The 19,085-nt window shown below is 39.3% G+C and overlaps 1 protein-coding gene across 2 annotated transcripts in view; it reads left to right on the top strand.

Annotated features, from left to right (window-relative positions):
- Nucleotides 1-1,971: 1,971 nt before the first annotated feature.
- The window catches only part of LOC140727303 (OX-2 membrane glycoprotein-like), a 46,757-nt gene continuing 29,643 nt past the window's right edge, over nucleotides 1,972-19,085 (top strand). For both annotated transcript variants that reach the window (XM_073044564.1, XM_073044563.1), the window contains exons 1-3: nucleotides 1,972-2,215; nucleotides 15,891-16,226; nucleotides 18,608-18,937. In XM_073044564.1, the coding sequence (XP_072900665.1) occupies nucleotides 2,173-2,215; nucleotides 15,891-16,226; nucleotides 18,608-18,937 (709 nt within the window). In that variant the 5' untranslated portion in view covers nucleotides 1,972-2,172. The remainder of the gene's footprint in view (nucleotides 2,216-15,890; nucleotides 16,227-18,607; nucleotides 18,938-19,085) is intronic.

Here is a 19,085-nt window from a genome sequence, read left to right as displayed (position 1 = left end):
TTAATTGGTCTTTGTTTATGTATTTTATTTGTAAAATTCTATTGTATCTCATTTGTCCCTGTGAATGCTTGCAAGAAAATAAACCTGAAGAGTATATGCTAATTTATACATATTCTGAACTCTCAATTTTTGACAACTTGGTAAATAGACTACAAGGCGTAGGAGCAGAATTAGATTATTCAGCCCATCAAGTCTGCTCTGCCATTCCACTATCTCTCTCTCAACCCCTTTCTGTTATCAGTTATCAACTCCATAGGCAAACCAACAAGATCCATTGTCATAAGCACAACATTTTATATTGAGGAGCATAGGTAAAGCGAATGGTCACAGTCCTTTCCCCGGTTCGAAGATTCTAAAATTAGAGGATGTAATTTGACATGAAGAGGGGAAGGTTTAAAGGGGATGTGAGAAGCACATTTTTCATTACATTTGGTGGTGGGTATATGAAAGGAGCTGCCCAAAGAACTGGTAGACAGCTTTATGGAAAACTTTCGCCGGGTAGGGGCCAAATGCAGCCAAATGGTTCTAGTTCAGCCCTTGGTCAGGGATAAGTTGGGTGAAAGAGCCTTTTTTGTGTTGTATAACTCTACGGATATGTACTGATCTGGAACGATTTATGTCAGAGCTGGGGATTAAGTTTTTTTGGATTGTGTTACTCCATTCAGAATGAATGGCCGCTCTGCAGGCTGTCTCAGTGGAAACCCGCTGGTAGCGGGAGCATACAGGTTACTCAGAAGCACAGAATGAACCTAATAAACCAGGGCTCTAGAACAAACTGAACAATAATCCCAAGTGTCTCAGGTGGTCCTAGAATCCTTGATGCCAAGGCATTTGCTATAACCTTCAAATAATAGGATATGTTATAGTTGTGTGTGGAGAACTTTCTCCTATCTCTTGTTTTGGCTTAGCAAAAACACTGGACATCATTATTTTTGTACCTATTGCTTGCTCAGAACTTTTTTTTATGATGGACCTCATGAGGCTGAACACAAATATCATTTCAGACTATCAGGTGGAAATTTGGAGTGTATCAGGCAGGAATTTGGAGAAATGAGTAATTAGCTTTTATTGAATATAATACATTTAATTGCACAATGGTCCTGGCACTTTGCTATATTGCAACTAAGCTAAAATGTTTTCTTGGTGATTTCTGTTTTTACTCAAGTGTCTGAGGCTTCTTGCTTTTGTGTTCATCCATAAACAGCTGTTGTTGATGGATTCCAGTTACCCTGATAGCATTTCTCCATAACCACAATATCCCAGTGAAACCTTTCTTCTGCCCAGCACTGACAGCGCCCAGATTTGCAGGGATGAAGTCTAAATGGGAATGCAGAAAATGAATCTTTACTGACATGTTACAGTTAATGGTTCTGTATGGCTTGAAGCATGTTTGGTGCTCTGTACTTGCAAAGCAAATTATTCAGCAGCATCTTTGGATGGCTTCCGTGCAAATTTCTCAGGTCCCTCTAGAAATTCTTCTAATTACCTGTCCTTGATGACCTTTTGATTTGTGTACCAACAAAGGTGCTTCCTTAATCTTGGCATCAGTTATTCCAATTTGAATTATTAATTGAAATAACATATGGGCGATTTTTTTTAAAAATGGTGCGTGATGGGGATATTTCGTGGTGAAATCCACTGCTGCCCAAAACCTATGAGCCACCCAAAAGTATACAGGAATAAAATCTTTGTTGACCAGCGGAATCAATGGTAAAATGTTTAGCGACCCCTGTAACTCCAAGCCTTTTGCTTCCCGCGGTATAGACGTAAAATAACTATTCTATAGTTTGAAGTTGTGAACTAATAATGATAATGAAAGTATTGTTCAATGCTCCCTCAGAAGTAAGGAAGTTTTTAATGTGATCGGGTTTACGAACACACGCACACGTACTCATATTCCTCTATTGATGTAAGTTGAGAAAGGGGCGTGCACGTTACTTCCTTCGAGCAATTTAGTATTCATTTCGGGAACTGAACTAAAAGGCATGTGAGTGTCGGTAATTCTGACAGAGTGTGCGTAAACTGGTTCTGGGCCAAATTCACTTTCAAAATAGCTTCCCAATAAAGTGCAGACATCCAGCTGGCTGCGCTCAGTAGGTCTCCCGCGAAAAAATAGTTTTACCTTCTACGGCAAATTGGAACCGGATCTTCGAACCGCTTGACAATCTACAGATGAAACTCATTGCGCTCGCTCTGCTGGTCTCTCTGGCCGACGGTGAGAACCATTAAAGTTTTCATTAGCCCAGTATGTTCTGCCGAATGGCTTAACAGGATAGGGAACTGGGTAATCGGGGTCAGCTGAGGTTGAGTAGGAAGGGAGGAATCTTAAAGAAAGTGGACTGGTAAGTAATATATCGCCTCGCAAAGGCATACAAAAAAAAACGCGTTTGAATTGTTTGTTGCAAGCAGTTTAATTAAAAAGAATGCGACGGTGTAAAGAGCTGAAATAACAACAGTAAGTGTATTGAAAATAATGTCTCAAACTGATGCATTCGACATCGGCTTGGCGATTTGTTTCTTTAAAGTGGAGTACGCCAATATATTTGTTCTGCCCTCTGTACCTGGTGCTCAATTTCGTTGTGGGAAATTACGTATTCGAAAGGGAGAAGCATTTGCTGGGGCTCCGGGGCGAGACCCTGAATGAAACGCATTTCTGGAACGTATTACGATAAGCATTACTCTTAGTTTGCCGATTGTCGGGGTTCAGCTGGGAGATTGGACATGTAGCTTCTTGTTGCCTGTTGCTCAATCGAGCTGATGTACAGAGCAAATAGGGAAAGTTCTGTCCCAGAATCAAGGTTGCCACAATTTCAGTCATCAAGTTGTAATGTGCAGGTAGTATTTGTGATTTCCAGATTATTGCTAAGTCGTTCACCGAAGGAAGTGAGCGAACGAGCCGTATACTAACAACTGCAAAGCTCCGTTGCCGGCACTGCGCTCCGACAGTAAAGACTTGGGAAAAATGTGATATTTACAGTAAATCAAGAGCTATCACGTTCTGAAGGCAGGCATTGCTTTCAGTGAACCAGTACCGCCTTGCTGAGGGAAAGAGTCCCTGAGGATCAGTAAATCGAACCTGGTGCTAGGTTCCACTGAGAGGCAGCGAGCTCTGCCAGCCAGTATAGCTCTGAGCTACTGACGGCTTACAACAACCACCTCAAAGCCCGGGGGGGGGGGGGGGGGGGAATAACACCAATAACTAGTTTTGCAAAATACTTTTAAATCCACCAGCAAGGTCCTCTCCTAGTCTAATCTCTACAGCTCTGACTGCATTCCAGCAGTTCTGTTGGACAAGCTACACGACTGGCATGCCGACTACACTCTTCCTGAAACAGACATCCCAATCTATCATGGGAAGAAAGTGTTGGGTGCACAGTGGAAGGAATTCAATGGTGTTCTCAAGGACATCTCCTTGAAGAAATGTAACACTTCACTTGACCAATGACCACTTCTAGTTGAGAAGGACCATTCAGAAAGCAGGATTATTTGACAGGAGCAGCTGACAACCTGGTGAAAAAATAGCAGAAGGAGAGCATGGACATCAAATTATCCGCCCACCCCAGTAAGCCCTTCCTGCAGAATCAGTAGGTCCCACAATGGCTTCATCGGCCTTATTACACATCAGACCACATGACCCTCAGAATTTGATTAGAAACAAGCCATCCGCACCCTGAAGGACTGCCTAGAAGAGAGATACCAAGCTTAGCAAGATTTTATGTTTACACCCTGAATGAAAACTAAGTGTAGTCCATCCCCAAAACTGCAATGCCTGTCCAGGAATTAGCAGCTTACGGGCTTAATGGGGAAGCACTAGAATTTTCATAGATGGGAAATGTTTGAAAATACTTTTCGGGGTTTGCAGTTGGGAGTAACAATGGTCTGACTGCAAACATTGCCTAAAATTTTGATATCTTTGTGATCTCGCATTCAAGTGACTCATTTAACAACAATATAACCGCAATATAAAACCAGACTAGGTTTTATATTATTTTTCAAAGCTATCCTTGATAGAGTCACAGAGTCTTTGGCCCATCTTGTCCATGCTAAAACCATTTGAACTTCCTATTCCCATCAACCTGCACTGGGACCATAGCCCTCGCTACCCCTACCATCCATGTACCTATCCAAACTTCTCTTAAACAATAAAATCGAGCTCACATGCCCTATGCGCACTGGCATATTCGTTTGATATCTCTAAGTTTTATACTGCAGCTTATAGATGAAACCAGGCTTATCACAAAAATTACCAGGTACAAAAAAAAAAGCTTGTGTTGTACACCATTCGTACAGATCAATTTATGACAACAGTGCATTGAGATAAAGCCACAGCAGATTGCAGAATAAAGTGTAGCAATTACAGAGAAAGTCATGTGCTATTGGACAATAAAGTGCAAGGTTGTAAAGTAGATTGTGAGGTCAAAGACCATTCTTATCATGGTAGGGAACTGTTCACTAGTTTTCTAACAGTGGGATAGAAGCTTTCCTTGAGCCTAGTGGTGTATGCTTTAAGGCTTTTGTATCTTCTACCTGATTGGAGTAATGAAAAGAGAGAATGTCTGAGGTTGATGTGTTGTTCTTTATGCTGGCTTCTATATTGAGGCAGTGAGAAGTGTAGGCAGAGTCCATCGAGGGGAAGCTGATTTCTGAGATGTGCTGAGATATATGCATAGCTCTCTGCAGTTTCTTGCGGTCATGGACAGAGCAGTGTCAAACTACCTCTGATTTAAATATGTGAAAATGAGATAACAATAAAACAGAACAGTGTATTGGGAATCTGTAATTAGCTTAATAGATTTAAAGATTATATACTCAAATACATTCGTAATTTATTTGTAGCTAAAACAATTGAGTATCCACATTTTGCAAATAGGACTTTCAATCACTTGGAAAGACAGAGACTAATTAGGCGGGATCAGTACAGTTTTGTGTATGAGAAATCCTGCCTCACAAATCAGATTTTTTGAGACTGATGAATTTAAGGCAGTAAATGTTGCATACACAGAATTTTGACAAGGCCCTGCATGAATGGCTGGTCCAGAAAGTTGGGCCACATGGATCCAGAATTAGTCTGGTAATGTTTATGATATCTTACTGACTGCAAGTCTGTAATCAGTGGTGTACCACAGGGTGTGTTGATTTACTGACTGAAAGTCATGAAGCAATGGTATACCACAGGGTCAGTGCTGGGACCTGAAATGAACTTTCATTAATGTAGAGAGTATAATGAATTAAAGCTGGAACTACTGATGCTTAGAAAAGTAAAAAATGTTGTAGAAGTAACTTAACCTGTTTGGAAGAAGATAATGGTTGATGGTTAAGAAATAAATTTTCAATATTCAGTGCTTGTTAAGCATTAGGGAAATAAAGCAGGAGAAGAGAATCAATATTCATCTGAAACAGTTGAATTAGAATGGAATTGAATGGTGAAAATGGTACTACTTCAGTTGATGACATTTAAAGTGAAGGACTAAACTTACTTCAAAAGCATCTGATTGGAAACATTAAGGTAAAAGTGTGGCAAGTCATCATGACCCATTCTCAGTCAGTAGTTTTCACTTTTCTTGAAGGAAATTACTACTTTCGCACTCTCTGTAAAATTTGAGTCCACCCCCCACCCACATAGACACCTGATGTAGTCATGGGTCAGTCCTGACAAGAATTTGGACTGTCCCAGAGAACTACAGCAACTGTTGGCAGTGGGTAGGGCAGATGTTGTAACAGGTTCATTTTTAATTATTTCATACTTGGTGAACTTTCTAACTAACTAAATTACTTCAATAATATTAACATTTTTGGAACCATAGCAATATTTAGCAGACTCCCAAATTGGAAACTATTGTATGAGGGGATTTCAGTCTTCCTCATGGGGATCAAAATGCAAAATATGAGTGAGAAATTATTGCATCTGAGGGAGAATTTACTGAAATAATGAGACACTTATTTCTGGAATAGAACATTAAGGAACCACAACGGGCTTTTACTTTCTTGAAAATGAGGATAGAACAATAAGCAAAGTCAATGATATCTCACATACAGTATAGTCCATAAAAATGATGGTAGACACAAGGGTAGAACACCTGAAAAATCATTGTTTTATTTTAACAACTGATTTTAAGACCTTATGCCAATAAAAGCAGAGATTCTACAGGAAGAGAAACATTTGAGACCAACTACACAACAAAGCAATTCTTTTTCTTAACATTTAACTTTAGCTTCTTGTAATTTTTTTATTTCTAAACTGAATTCAGCCAGGTGCTTTGCTCCAAAAGCATGTTCTTTCTTATATGGGATCAAAATATTAGTAAATTAACAGATTTTGAAGAAACTAAAAAATGAAATGTAAATGAGAAGTAGTTGTTGCAAATAGTTTGAGTTAATTTCATATTGATCTAGAAAGCTGAAAATTACACAATTCAGTGTATGATTTTAAAAATCAATCATTTCTAAAATCTGAGAAATAGGTAAATTTTAATTATCTGATCAATTTCAGATTGCATTTGGGTATCAGTTCTGTCAGGAAACATAATTATCTGGGATGAAATTAGCAGTGATATATGGCTTTTAGGTGAAAAGAGGGGGTGGAAAGTCATCTTCAGCCAACTGTAAAACTAACTATGAATGAATTAGCAATTTATGTAGCACTGGTTTTATTTTCTATTCACTAGAGAGAACTAGCGCATGATAAAAGGGGAAATTTGCCCAAGAATAAGCATAATGGACAAGAATATTAAAGGTTAAAAAAGAAATGTCTTCTGTAAAGGAAAAAGTGGGTTGATGTGAACTGGAAATTCACTTCCACAAAAAGTACACAACTAAGCAGACATTGTAAATTCATGGGGTAGATGACATGTGGAGTGCAAGAATAAATTTAATAGTGAAAGTCTATTTTTTTTCTCTTTTATATTACAGTAGGTGAAAAGGAGAGATACTGATAACTTCACCTTGCAGTAAAGAATATAGGAAAAATCAATCTATTTAGATGTAAAACATCAAAAGATGCCTTTTGGTGGATTGTAAAAGCTTCCCAATATCCAACTTTCCACCTACTTTTGCTACCTTATATGCCCTTTCCTTTGCTATTATGCAGTTCTTAATTCCTCTTGTCAGCCATGGTTGCCTATCCCTGCCATTCGAGAATTGTTCTTCGGTGGGATATATCTCTCCTGTGCCTTATGAACTTTTCCCAGAAACTTCAGCCATATCTGCTCTAGCATCATTCCCCACCCCTATCCTTCTCCAATCCAGCTGGGCAAGCTTCTCCCTCATGCCTCTGTAATTCCCTTTATTCCATTGCGATACTGATACATGTAACTTATGCTACTCCCTCTCAAATTGCAGTATGAATTCAATCATATTATTAACACTACTCTTAAGTGTTCTTTTACATTGAGCTTCCTAATAAGATGTGGGTTATTACACAACACCCAATCTAAGCCTTTCCTCGAATAGGCTCAAGCACAAGCTGCTCTAAAATGCCATCTTGTAGGCGTTCAACAAATTCCCTCTCTTGTGATCTGATACCAATCTGATTTTCCCAATCCCCTTGCATATTGAAGTCCCCTTTTACAATTGTGTCATTACCCTTATTATACGCCTTTTCCAGCTCCCATTGCAGTCGCAACCCCACATCTTGGTTACTATTTGGAGGCCTATATATGATTCCCATAATGGATTTTTCGCCTTTGCAGTTTCTTAACTCCACCCACAAACCTTTGACATTCTCTGACCCTATGTCACCTCTTTCTAAAGATATAATTCCATCTCTTACCAACAGAACCACACCACCACCTTTGCCCTCCTGCCAGTCCTTTTGTTACAAAGTATATCCATTGATGTTAAGCTCCCAACAATGGTCTTCTGTCAGCCACAATTGATGCCCACAACATCATACCGACCAATCTCTAATTGCTCCACAAGTTCTTCCACCGTACTCCAAATGCTAAGCACATTTTAATATAATACCTTCATTCCTGCATTTGTTGGCCTTTTGAATTTTGCCTCTGTTGTCCAATTTAACCCTTTGCTCTGTCTGCATTTGTCTCCAATCATTGACATGTCCTTCCTTACATTCACGTTACATCCATCATCTACTTGTAAACCTGCAGGCTCCTCCTCAGCTCTATCATCCTGATTCCCATCCCCCAGCCATATTAGATTAAACCAGTACATATGGCAAACAAAGAATTGTTGAAACTTATTCTGTTGTTATGCTCTGATGTTATACAAAGTCCATAAAAATTACAGCAACGGCAATAGGGTCAATCCATTTGAAATCAGTTTTAAAACTTGCAGTGTAGGAAGATATAAAGCAGCTGCAATAAACTCTGTAGTTTGCTGTAGGTCACATTCAGGCTCCCAGTTCAACACAAGATTAGGTTCACAAATGAACCATCATAGGAAAGACCATAAGGAAATAGGATGGGTAGGGCAGCATTTGCTCACCGAAGAAAATTAGTGTATATGTTGAATGAACACACATTAGATATACCATGTCAAAATATTGATTCAAGGGCAACTATTGATACATCAACTTGAAAATTCTGCTCCATTAATGTTGCCCTGAAGCAAGCTATCAACCTTGAGACAATGCAGTTGAAACCAACCTTTGTCATTGATTCTTGCCAAATGCAGGCAACGGGACTAGAAGGGAGGATGCTGGGCTCAGCATGACCATTTAGGCTGAACGTTCCGTTTCTATGCTGTATTACACTGTGACTTCAATGTACATCAAAGCTATGTGAAAGCTGGTTAGGAGAAGGTAAAACCAAGGTACTATGGCCTGAAACATTGACTGCTTACTCTCCTCCATAGATACGGCCTAACTTGCTGAGTTCCTCCAGCATTTTCTGTGTGTTTCTCAAGATTTCCGGCATCTGCAGAATGTGTGGTGTTTCTGAGCAATGCTGCGAATTTTATTGAGGCATATTAGAAAGCTTGTTTGGAAGTTTTACAATACAGAGATGCGACTGACAAAGATACATCAAGGCAACATTGGGAAGATAGTGTTGATGCAGTTACCAGGTGATTAGAGCAGTAAAGTCAGAGCCCAAAGAAAGTGTAAGTAGGCAGCTGGGGACAGGACAGGCAGAGAGCTGCAAAAAGTATGATGCCACTAAATGTGGAGACCCAGTGAGGTCAGGCCAACCATCAGAAAGATGCTGAATATGACAGAGATCAGCAGTGATTCCACACTCCTCATCATGCATCAAATGCATTCGCAATGAAGATGGCACTCCTTTATCAGTGGAACAAATATAGAGCCAACAACCCAAATATCCAGACGACCTTGTGCTATGAGGCAGACAAATGTTTTAGACTTGCATCTTTACTTTTTGTTTTTCTCTGCTCAAGCAGGGGTGTAGCGTGGAATATTATGAGACATTAAGAAATTTAAGTGTGACTAACTGCAGGTTACCTACGTGCTTCATTCCAGAAGCTACCAGAGAACCCGAGTGTTTATGTCAAGAACATTGTCATTTCCTTTCTATAAATAAAGTACAAGTGTTTGTTAGTTTAAATTGCTGGCTATCCTCCAGTATTCTCTAAATGAGAAGATTTGAAAGTACCAAGAAATTGTGGTACTTTCAGACAGAAAGGATTGAGAACAGAACAACAATGTACAATTAGAAAAGTAGAAAGCCGCTTTTGGGGGGATAATTCTTGCCTCTCAGATGGGAAGCCAGTGAATTCACTTCTGAGATAAACAGAATCAAAGAGAATTTCATAAACTTCCATAATATTTTAGAAGCAAGGGGGGAGCTAGGAAAAGAGAAAGTCACCTTGGGGGCTAACTGGAAGTCCTTGTGAAGGACCAGCAGATATGTATGGTGTCCTGAATGGATACTTTGTACTAGTGTTAAGCATCATGGAGAGAATGAAAAGTTGAGAATGGTAGCTAATGTTGTTCCATATTCAAGAATGATGATGGGGGTTTGCTAGGGACCGATAGCACAGCCAGCCTTATGTCATTTTATTTATGTGCATTGGTTATACAATCAAGACTTCCGATAAATCAAAAACCTATTATTGCATTCAACAATGGCCTTTTCATGTTTACACAAGCAAAACAATTTCCAGTTTCCTGAACGTAAGTTTCTACGAATGTTAAGGAAACTGGAGATGCAGTTCGATGACCTTCGCTTGGTAAGGGAGAGCGAGGAGGTGATAGAGAGGAGGTGGTCACACCGGGGCCATGGAAGACAGACAAGTGGGTCACAGCCAGGAGGGGGAAGGGGAAGAGTCAGATACTAGAGAGTACCCCTGTGAATGTACCCCTTGACAATAAGTACTCCTGTTTGAGTACTGTTGGGGGGGGGGGACAGCCTACCTGGGGGAAGTGACAGTGGCTGTGCCTCTGGCACAGAGTCCAGCCCTGTGGCTCAGAAGTGTAGGGAAAGGAAGGGGAAGGTAGTAGTGATAGGGAACTATATAGTTACCTGTGGATGCAGGAAAGAAACTCAGATGGTAGTTTGCCTCCCAGGTGCCTGGGTCCGGGATGTTTCAGATCCTGTCCAAGATATCCTGCAGTGGGAGGGAGAACAGCCAGAGGTCGTGGTACATATTGGTACCAACGACATAGGTAGGAAAAGGGAAGGAGTCCTGAAAAAAGACTACAGGGAGTTAGGAAGGAAGTTGAGAAGCAGGACCACAAAGGTAGTAATCTCGGGATTACTGCCTGTGCACACAACAGTGAGTATAGGAATAGAATGAGGTGGAGGATAAATGTGTGGCTGAGGGATAGGAGCACGGGGTAGGGATTCAGATTTCTGAATCATTGGGACCTCTTTTGGGGCAGGTGTGACCTGTACAAAAAGGACAGGTTGCACTTGAATCCTAGGGGGACCAATATCCTGGCAGGGAGGTTTGCTAAGGCTACTGGGGAAAGTTTAACCTAGAACTGTTGGGGGTTCTGTACCACGGTTCAACTGTTGCTGCCTGACCTGTGGATACAGGGTGGGATAGGTCTTCTAGCTGCACTGCCTTGCAACCCCTGACAGACATCCCACCCTGCAAAAACTCATTTCAGGGAGGTAGCGCCATCAATTTGCGGGAGATTCCCAGAATTTCTGGGAGAGGTGGGATGTCTGCAATACAGTAGCTCCTTAGCAGCTAGCCAGCTAGTTGAAATAACGTTAACTATGCTAATGAATGAATGATACCTGTTAAACTCACCTCAACATGTTACATGTTAACCCACCATGGGCAATAGAAAAGTCACTGTTGCAAACAGTGCAGTGGGCAACACTGTCATTATTTTTGACCCCTATTAGGCCAGGGGTACACTTTAGTGTAGTCTGGGATGAAGAACGTTTTTTATTTTCCTTTTTTGGAACACTCTGCCATGGTGTTTTTTTTTCTCTCTCCCCCTCTCCCCCCTCACTCACTCTCAAACAAATAGATTTCTGGGATATTGTACATAATTTGCAGGCGTCAGGGAGCCACTATCAATATGCGGGAGACTCCCGGAACTTCTGGGAGAGGTGGGATGTCTGCCCTGACAACCAGATTTAATCCTAACCTAATCACAGGACAATTTACAATGACCACTGAACCTACTAACCAGTACATGTTTGGGCTGTGGGAAGAAATGGGAGCAGCTGGAGAAAACCCATGCATTCCACAGGGAAGACGTAAAGATTCCTTACGGAGGATGCCAGGATTGAACTGTAATCTCTGACGCCCAGAGCTGTAGAGCATCGCACTAACTGCTGTGCCACCATGGCTCTGTGGTTCCTCCAGCATTTTTGTATGTGCTCCAACTTCCTAGTTTAGACTCACATTGAAATGTCGATAAAGCTTCCATTTTATAAATATTTGTGTGAAAAGCAATCTTTCTTAGGATGCTTCATCTAAATCTACTCTATGTTGTTGGAAGTGGAGTATATTATGGTCCTTGTAAGTGGATCTTATTGTAAGAACCTAAATACAAATTCAAAACTTCCCACAAAATTCAAAATACCAAGGCACCATTAACTAAATGGACAAGTGATAAATTTGGGTCAGCTGCCAGTTCTATAGGTCTCCAGCTTGTGCCCCAGCAGAGATATTTGTAACATCCCCTATGCACTTTGAAGTGATCATCAAAATTGTGTGGAAACCCATATAGAAAAGAAGTTACTTGCTATGCTGACTGACCTCTACTTATTTGTTCGTGAGATGTAAAGAAACTGGTAAAGCTAACATTTAGTCTCCATCCCTATTTGAAGTCAACACTGGAGAAAGTTAGTCAGACTGAAATCACACATGCTGATCAGTAATAAGTAGGCAGGGGTTCTTTACCTTAAGTGCACGAGTAACTTCATGCTAACCATTAATAATTATAGCTTTATTAAATTACATTTTACTTCGCAACTGATGTGTTGGAGCTCAAACTTGTGTTCTTGAGTCATTGTCTAGGCCTGTGGAAGCTAGTTCAGAATCAGGTTTATTATCACTGGCATGTGATGTGAAATTTGTTAACTTAGCAGCAGCAGTTCAATGCTACACATAATCTAGCAGAGGAAAAAAAAGTAATAAATATACCAGTAAATCAATTACGTATAGAGAATAGATTTTAAAAAAACATGCAAAAACAGAAATGTTGTATATCTTTAAAAAAAAAAGTGAGTAGTGTCCAAAGATTCAATGTCCATTTAGGAATTGGATGGCAGAGGGGAAGAAGCTGTTTCTGAATCGCTGAGTATGTGCCTTCAGGCTTCTGTACCTCCTACCTGATGGTAACAATGAGAAAAGGGCATGCCCTGGGTTCTGGAGGTCCTTAATAATGGACACTGCTTTTCTGAGACACCACTCCCTGAAGATGTCCTGGGTACTTTGTAGGCTAGTACCCAAGATGGAGCGGATTAGATTCTGCAGCTTCTTCAGTCCTGTGCAGTAGTCCCTCCATACCAGACAATGATGCAGCCTGTCAGAATGCTCTCTACGGCATAACTATAGAAGTTTTTGAGTGTATTTGTTGACATGCCAAATCTCTTCAAACTCCTAATGAAGTTTGGCTGTTCAGTTGACTTTTATGCTCCTGTACTCTCAGTAGCGAAAAAATATTATTGGCAAGAGTCTGTGCAAAGTTTATTACAAGAATGAGTAGGTTCCTTATTAATAACAAACAGCATTCCAAACACAATTGGATTAGCTATATTAAAAAAAAAGCTATTTACTATTTCATTGGATGTAATAACGAAGTTTATTTCTCATCTCATACAATCGTTGAATTGTCAGCATAGGAACAGGTCCTTTTTGGCCCATGATGTCTAATTACAGTAATCCCATTTGTTTATATTTGGCCCATATCCTTCTATGCCTTTCCGATCTAAGTATCTGTCATTTAGCCTTTCAAATGTTGTAATTCTATCTGCCATACTACCTCCTCCAGGTAACCACCACCCTCTGTATGGAAGACCATAAGATATAGGAGCAGAATTAGGCCATTTGGCCTATCGAGTCTGCTCCATCATTTGGTCATGGCTAATTTATTATTCCCCCTCAGCCCCATTCACCTGCCTTAATCCCATAATTTTTGTACTCTTTTGAGTTACTGTGGATCAGAATGGAAGCGGAAGAAGGAAAGAGTGGTGATGATAGGAGATTCAATATTTAAGGCAACAGAGAGGAGATTTTCTGGATGTGAAAGAGACTCCCAGATGTTTTGTTACCTCCAAGGTTCCAGGATCAGAGACATCTCCGATCAAGTCCATAGCATTCTTAAGGAGCAGTCGCAAGTCGTATATATCGATACAAATGACATAGGTAGGAAAAGGAATGTGAAGTCCTGAAGAGCAAATAGAAGGAGCTAGGTAGGAATATGAAAGCAGAACCTCATAGCTGATAATCTCTGGATTGTAGCCTGTGCCATGGACTGGTATGGATAATAATAGGATAATTTAACAAGTGTATGTGTAGCTGAAGAGCTTGTTTCAGATTTGCGATTCATTGAAAACTCTCCCAGAGGAGGTATATCCTGTACAAAAGTGACATGTTATACCTTAATTCAAGGGAGACCAATATCCTTGCAGGCAGATTTGCTGGAGCTATTGGGAAGGATTTCAACTAGTTGGGCAGGGGAGTGGGAAGCAGAGTGATAGGTCAGAGAATAGGCAGAAGGTGTAACGGTAGTTACAGCATATAGAGAGACTGTGAGGAAGGATAGGCACTGGATGGGGTATAATTGCAGTCAGTGGGATGTGTTGAAGTGCGTCTATTTTAATGCAAAGAGTATCAGGAACGTGGGTGATGCACCTATAATATAGATCAGCACATGAAGAAACAATGTTGTGATATTATAGAGACTTGGCTAACAGAATGGCTGTTGGCTGCTCCAAGATTTAGATGTTTCAAAACGTACAGGGACAAGGTAAAAGAGAGGGGAAGAGGCGTTATGAGAAGAAGATTACGTTTTTATATGTAACAGGGTGGGAAGAGGTATAGTCCAAGTAGCCATAAGAGTCCATGGGTTTATAATAGACATCAGTAGATACGCTGTATCCAGAGATAGAGACAGGGAGATTGAGGAAGGGGTGGGAGGTGTCAGAAATGGACCAGGTAAATTTGAGAGCAGGGTGGAAGTTGGAAGCAAATATACATATATTACATTATTACATGTAATTAGTTTTTGATACAATAAGTGTATGGGACATTGGAAAAATGCTGAATTTCCCCATGGGGATGAATAAAGTATCTATCTATCTATCTATCTATCTATCTATCTATCAATCAATATTACATGTATTTGTTGGTGAAATTATGTGAATCTCTGGGGTAATGCCTTCTACAAAAGCTATTTGAATCAGGTGTTCCAATCAACAAGAGACGATTAGAGGTGGGGGTTGTAGATGTGCCCTGCCCTATAAAAAAGACACACCAAGTCGGGTTACTGACAGAGCCTGCTCTTGTCAAGAAAGATCTGTTTATGTGCACCACTCCGTGATCAATACAACTTTCAGAGGACCTTAGAAGAAGAATTGTAGAGATCATTTTTCTCAATAAGTAAATGAACAAGTATAATATTTTGTGTCATTTATTTCATTGGGTTCTCTTTATCTCATTTTAGGACTTGATCTGAAGATCTGATCACATTTTAGGTCATATTTATGCCAAAATAGAGAAAATTCTACAGGGTTCACAAACTTTCTTGCACCACTGTATGTTCCAGTAAGAATAAACCTAGCTATTCAATTTCATTGTAGCCTGCCATTCCAGGCAACTATCTGGTGAATCTTTTCTGCACTCTTTCTATTGTTATAGCACCCTCCTTCCAGTGTGGCAAATGGAGCTGTACCCAACACTCCAATGTGGTCTAACCAATGTTTCATACAGCTATAACATGACACTATAACTCTTATACTCAATACCTCAGCCTATGAAACCAAGCAGATAAAATGTCTTCCTTGTTTTCCTATACAGCTAGGTTACCATTTTCAGTGAGCTATAGACTTGCACCCAAAGGTCCCTCTATGCATCAGTGCTCCTAAAGTTCTTACTATTTACTGTACATATCCTACAAGGATTTGCTTTCCAAGGTGCATTAGCTCATTTCATTTACCATTTCTCTGCTTAACTTTCTGGCTGACCTGTGTCCCGCTACACACTTAGGCAACCTTCTTTGCTATCTACAACCTCCACAATTTTTTGCAACACACACAAGATGCTGGAGGAACTCAAGAGGCCAGGCAGCATCTGTAGAAGAAAGTGCAGTTTACATTTCGGGCCGAGACCCTTCAGCAGACACAAATTTTTACCTCTTCTGTAAATATGCTATCAGACACCTGCATTCTCATCCAAGTCATATATATATCAAGTATAATTAGCATACCTTTGAGTGTTTTGGGATTAAATATTTATGAAATGGTTGATTAGTTTTCTTTACAATATTCTATCTTATTTCTGTTTCACAGCTGAAAATCCAATTGTGAAGACAAAGGTAAAAGTAACTGCGGTTTTAGGACAAAATCTTTCCATCACCTGTACAACAAATTTAAGTGATATTCTACAGGTGACCTGGCAAAAGTTGAATGGTCTATCAGAGGAAAACATCGCCACCTATCAAATAAAATTTGGACGCAAAGTGTTTGGAAAATTTGTTGACAGGGTGTCTATTTTGCCATCAAACTTGCAAGAATCCACCCTTGTATTTTCTGAAGTGAGATTTGAAGATAAAGGATGTTATCGGTGTCTCTTCACGACATTCCCAGATGGATCTAATATTGGGAAGACCTGCCTGAATGTACTTGGTAAGACTTGTACAAATAAAAATAAAGCATGTCTTAAACCACAGAAGTCCACTTGCCTCATTAAATTATCTCCTTCCACATTCCCTATGTGACTATTTAATCATGAATGCAAACTCGTGCAAGATTCCAGAATTCTTCTTTTAATTCTTGCATAATTCAAGCAAACTTATTCAAACTGAACTCAATCTTTTTTCATTAATTGTTATCTTGAAATAGAATTGATGGAATTAAAACCATCTGTGATAGTCTATTCTGTAATTTTATTATCTCACATAAAAGAGACTAAAATATTTATTTATTACTTAAAAATACTACTGACATTTACTTACCTGAAGTTGATGTTAATTAGTAAGAATAAGCAATAAGTTAAGTCTAGTTGATAATAGGTATTGTTTATTACTACTGAATGTTCAGTTTGGATCATTTTGAAACACATATCTCATGATGTGTTGATTAATTAAGATGTTTTCTTTCCCATGAAGCTGCCTTTGCAGCCGAGAAGCAATCAGGCTATTTAGCAGTCTACAGTCCATGGGTAACTTGATCATGGATGGGATGTTGCTCAGTTACGTGCTTAGCATCGTATGACTTAAACCATTTTACTTTCCTTGTTGCACTGGCAGGTATTTTGCCTGGATCAGTAGTTATGTCAGTACTTTGTGTTTTGCTAAGGAAATCATGTGGTCAGTTGTTAAATTGCAGGACTAGGAAGGTGAAATAGAAGTTAATTCAAATTTGATTTGAGGACTTGAGGTAAATAGTGAGTTAAATAATCTAGAATCAAAATAATGCTATCCACAACATGTGCTAATAAAGCTGTTGCCCCAGTGCTCCAGTGCCCGGATTCAATCTTGACCTCAGTTATTTTGACATTCTCTCCATGACCACATGGATTTCCTTTGGCTGCCATGGTTTCCACTCAGAAACCAAAGATGTGCAGATTGATAGATTGGCTGCGGTAAATTACATAAATGACAGGAGTGTTGAGGGGAGAATAAAATGGGACTACTGTGAATGGATGCTTGCTGCTTAGTGAAACTTGGTGGGGTGGAAAGCTTGTTTCTGTGCTGTAATCCATCGATAGCATTCAAATGGATTTCAAGGCAGACTATCACATAATTAATGTAATATATTTCATAGTTTAATATATTTCATAAATTTCCTGGGTTAAGAACTGTCAACTTATGAACACCCCTACATACAGGCATACTCACAAAATTTAAATTCAAAAATTCAATGTATGTACTTAAATTCACTCCTACAAACAGCAGAACTAGTTTCTTCTCACTCCATTTTTTAAAATTGTTCTTTCTTTATCAGTCTTATGTGCTTTTGATGCCAGTCCTTGTAGTACTGTGGAGGTATGGTTACCAAGAGATTTTTATTTTGTTATTTATTTTCCAACATGGACAAAATCAACTTATGGACTTCTATAAAAACACGATGACCTGTAGCGTCTGGGGATAAACTTCCATCCATGTAGTTTTCTGGTAGTTCCCTGACAATGTTTTACCGAACTATAGCTGTTTTTTCCCCAGAGAATATCACAGATATTGCCCTTTATCTTTCAGACTTAAAATAATGAGTAACAACGGGAGTTCAAGAATTCAGATGAGTCATTTCTGGCATTCTTGTTATGAAACGTGCAAAGGTTGTATTCATGATGATCCAGAAATAAGGCATTGCTGTTTAAAGTACCAGAGATAGATAATGGTGCACTGACTGGGAATCAAATACATAGTCATGTGCTTTTTCATCCAGAAGAAATGTCAGATGTGAACCTTTCAGGAAAAGTAAAGTGCAGTACCAAAAGGATTTTACTGTACATAATTGACCCTTGCGTGTAATCAGGAAATAATGGGTGTGGTATCTGCAGTGCTACCGAAACCAATATGATAGATCCACTGAGATAAAGATCAGCTATCTTGCATCTTCTGACATGATATTCAGGTAAATAAAAAACATTTTTGGTACTATCCTGCAACAGATTCTTCTAGTTTTCCAGTTTAAGTGCTGTTGCCTATGAAAACTTATTACAAGATGAGGTGTCAGTTATTTAAGGATTAGTTTAATAATGTTATTAAGAGTAAATGATTTGGCAGTCACTATTGGCCAGGGTCAAGAGAAAACTTACCCTGTCCACTGTAAAGAGCTTTCAGGGTTTCAATTTACCATTTCAGTTGAAAAGTACACTTCCAATACAGTGCTGCTCCTTCAAATCAGCACAGAAATACAAGTCCAGGTTTTGTGCTTTAGGCTTTGGAATGGAACAAAGCTGATGAGAATCATTTTACCAAACTGTGGTCAAATCATCCATACCAATTTGAAAACCTCAACGTCTTGGCAGGAAATTTTAACTGTATTCTTTTTCTGTTTCACAGCAAAAAGTCCACATGAAGAGATTCAGGAGAATAAGACAGCAGTTATAAGTGCAAACGTTAACTTCAGCTGCACAACACAATTAGAAAATATTCAACAGGTTATCTGGAAAAAGCTAAGTGGTCAATCTGAGGAAAATATCATCAAATTTAATGTAAAATACAATACATCTGAGAAACGTCATGAAAGAGTTACTTTTATACCAACAAATGAGCAAATGTACACAATAGATCTATCTGGAATAAAGCTTGAAGATGAAGGATGTTATCAATGTTTCTTTAGTACATCTGAAATTGATTCAAGCTCTGGCAAGACCTGCCTCACTGTAATTGGTAAGTATAATAAATTAATGAGCATAAAAATGAAACAAAGACATGGGCAACATTTCTATCAATGAGTTATTAGATTTTGAACAATGCTGAAAACACTTAGCAGATGGGGTAATAACTATAGAGGGAGAAAATGAGTTTTCATTTCAGT

Source organism: Hemitrygon akajei, chromosome 5, assembly GCF_048418815.1.
Source record: "Hemitrygon akajei chromosome 5, sHemAka1.3, whole genome shotgun sequence".
In the NCBI taxonomy this organism is placed as follows: Eukaryota; Metazoa; Chordata; class Chondrichthyes; order Myliobatiformes; family Dasyatidae; genus Hemitrygon; species Hemitrygon akajei.
The sequence above is the reverse complement of the archived record's forward strand: the minus strand, read 5'-3'. Positions and strand labels throughout refer to the sequence as shown.